A 2,777-nucleotide genomic window follows, 5' to 3' on the forward strand; every position below is an offset into this window, starting at 1 on the left:
GGGAAGGGAAGGGAAGGGAAGGGTTCTGTTCTTGAAATTATTCTAAAATTTTGATAAAGGACAGTTTCAATTTATAATTAAAAAAGATTGCTAAACAAAATCACTAAATGTCTTTCTGAGTCTTGGGGCACCTCACTTATGTAGAAAGTCAGATATTCATCTGGTGCAGATCCATGTAGCTCACTGATTGCAGTGGGAGATTTACAGATTAGTGCTAGCTGAAGGTCTTGCTCATACTGCTACAAACATGCATATATGCAGATACATGCATATCAAAGTAATGAGAAATCCTTCTCTACTCTCATTACTGAAGATTAAACTCTAACAGATTGTAAATCAGAATATTTAGATCATTTGTCCCTGCAATTACCCACATGTACCGTGCTACACTTCATCCAAGCTACTGTAAAATACTGGTGGGAGAGGCAGTAAAAGCCATTCACCAAGAAAAGAAGACACACAGATACCCTACACAGAGGTCATGTTTTTGTGCTCACCCTCTCCAGCTGTGGCAACTCACCAGGCCCATGTTCCCTTTGCAAAATAAAATGTATTAAACTGAAATTGTTAGAGCGCCTCTATTTTGCTGCTGCTCCTGATGGATAACAGAGATGAAAATGATTTAGCTTAAATGCTGAGGAGCCAGAGCAGAGCATAACTAATACCCTGTCCTTACACATCCTCTCAGCCGCCCCTGAGTTTTATTTCTCACTGTGCATCTCACAAAAGCATGTGGGGGGAATTGGAGTGTAAAGGCAGATGCCATTTGAGGTAACTTACTCATCCTGGAAATGTTTCCAGTCCAGCACACAAAGATCCTGAAGCCAACAGGCCATTCTCCACTGCCCCTGTGTACCATACACAAGGGCACACAAGCTCTCAACCACTCCTGATCAAACTTTACACCAAACTTTAACTATTCTGAAGCCGTACAAAGACAAACTGGCATCTGAGAGCTGGGCACAGGAAAACCATTCTTTATGATTTAGTGTCACAGCCACATGCATTTTTGTTGCCTCACAGCACTCTCCTGTGCTGGGAGGGCAGCTCTACAAGGCACCTGGCTTTTTGGAGCACAGATAGGCAGCACTGCCTGTGGGGGATGCACTTACCATGTGTAGGGTTTTCCAATTTTTTTTTCATGACTGAAACTTGTCCAGGAGTAACAGCTTTAATTCTGCTCTGTATCAGCACTATGTTAACTACCAGATGCTGAGGCAATGAATGCTTATCACTGTGAATTAAGATAATTTAAACCCCTTCTTTAAGCTTACTTTGTTCTTTCTCTCCCTTGATACCTCTATCACCAAAGAAAAGTATTTTATAAAGGAGGAAGCTTTCAGACTAAAAAAAAAAACCCAAACCAGAATAAACATCAGTTGTTAGCAAAGAAATGAAACGTTGCCACATTTTTTCTGTGGTTATTAGTTACAGAGTGAGGTGGGGAGAAGGAACCTGGAGTGATGCTGGGTTTGTGATCTCAGAGCATGTGGCTGGTGCAGCTTTGGCTCCCACTGTGTTATTAATGACTGTTATGCAAGATGCATTAAGAGATACTCACTGAGCCCTTGGCTACTGCTGAATGGCTCAGTAACCACGGCATGCATTTGTAATCTCTCAGCGCTCCTTGATGGAAGTGAGCAAGTAGGTGTAAGACTCTCATACTCTAGAAGTTAAAAGGTTTGAATTTTTGAAGTTTATCTTAATAATGAATTAGTTTCCTGCATTAACAGCATGCAATTTTACACAGTTAGAACATTATCATAATGTATTTTACCCTTAATTCCCTGCATGGTCTCTTATTTTCACCTTTTGTCTGGCAATGCTGTAAGAGAGGAGCTGATTACGAGTTCTTTATGCACGCACACAAACACACACGCTTAAGTGTGCCTGCACAACGAGCTACACCTGGCACGAAGCCTTCCAGCCCTCTCACCCTGCAGCTTGAGCTCTTTGCTCAGGCATCCCAATCCTGAGCAAAATCCACCGCTCCTCAGGAGGGAAGGGTTTCCCCTACGCCTCATCCCCACGTGTCGCCGAGCACCGCACGTATCTGGTGCAAGCCCGAAGCACAGCCGTGCCCGACTTTGGGCAGGACCGGAGGAGCCAACAACAACAACGGCGCACTCACCCCAGGCCTCTTCCAGACGAAGGGAATGGGTGGGTTTTCACTGAAGAAGAGAGACGAATTGCAGGCGGGGAAGTCGGAGTCCTCGAAGAGGACGGCCCTGCGCAGGCACTCCTGCTTCAGCTGCTCGTAGCCCTTCCCCGAGCTGTGCGTGGCACGGGCATTCCCGGGATGCGCGGCCGGCCGCGCCTTCGAGTCCTGGTACAGGTAGGGCATGTCTGCCTCCCACCTGCCCGAGAGAGCCCGGAGAGACGAGGCTTAGCTGGTGGCGGGGGCAGGACAGGTGGGAAAAGAGAGGGGAGCAAGAATTCCTCAGGTGCCTTGCGAAGGAGAAGGGCGTGGGAAGCACCGTGCGCTGGGGGAGCCGGCGGTATCCTCCGGCCCTCCTTCCTCCGTGTCACCTCCTTGAGCTGCTGCCTGGCGAGACTGACCTGAGGCAAACACCCTGAAAGCAAACAGGGAGGGAGGGCGGCGGGTCGGGAGCAGCCTGGGAGCGGCCTGGAGCTGCCCGGGGCTGCCCCGGTCTGGCCGTGCCCGCCGGGCCAGGAGGGCAGTGCCCGGCCCCGGCTCCGCTCCACACCCAGCGCCCCCGGGCCGGAGAAGCTGCCACGGGCCGGGGGCGCTTCCAGATATGCAGGAGCCAGCCAGG

At 49.3% G+C, this 2,777-nt stretch overlaps 1 protein-coding gene across 2 annotated transcripts in view; it reads right to left on the minus strand.

Annotated features, from left to right (window-relative positions):
• The window catches only part of CAPN9 (calpain 9), a 26,775-nt gene extending 24,230 nt beyond the window's left edge, over positions 1-2,545 (minus strand). For both annotated transcript variants that reach the window (XR_001520761.2, XM_015623529.2), the window contains exon 1: positions 2,132-2,545. Coding sequence is in view for 1 of the 2 variants with exons in the window: in XM_015623529.2 (XP_015479015.1) it covers positions 2,132-2,344 (213 nt within the window). In the remaining variant the exon portion in view is untranslated. The remainder of the gene's footprint in view (positions 1-2,131) is intronic.
• Positions 2,546-2,777: the final 232 nt, after the last annotated feature.

Source organism: Parus major, chromosome 3, assembly GCF_001522545.3.
Source record: "Parus major isolate Abel chromosome 3, Parus_major1.1, whole genome shotgun sequence".
Taxonomy (NCBI): Eukaryota; Metazoa; Chordata; class Aves; order Passeriformes; family Paridae; genus Parus; species Parus major.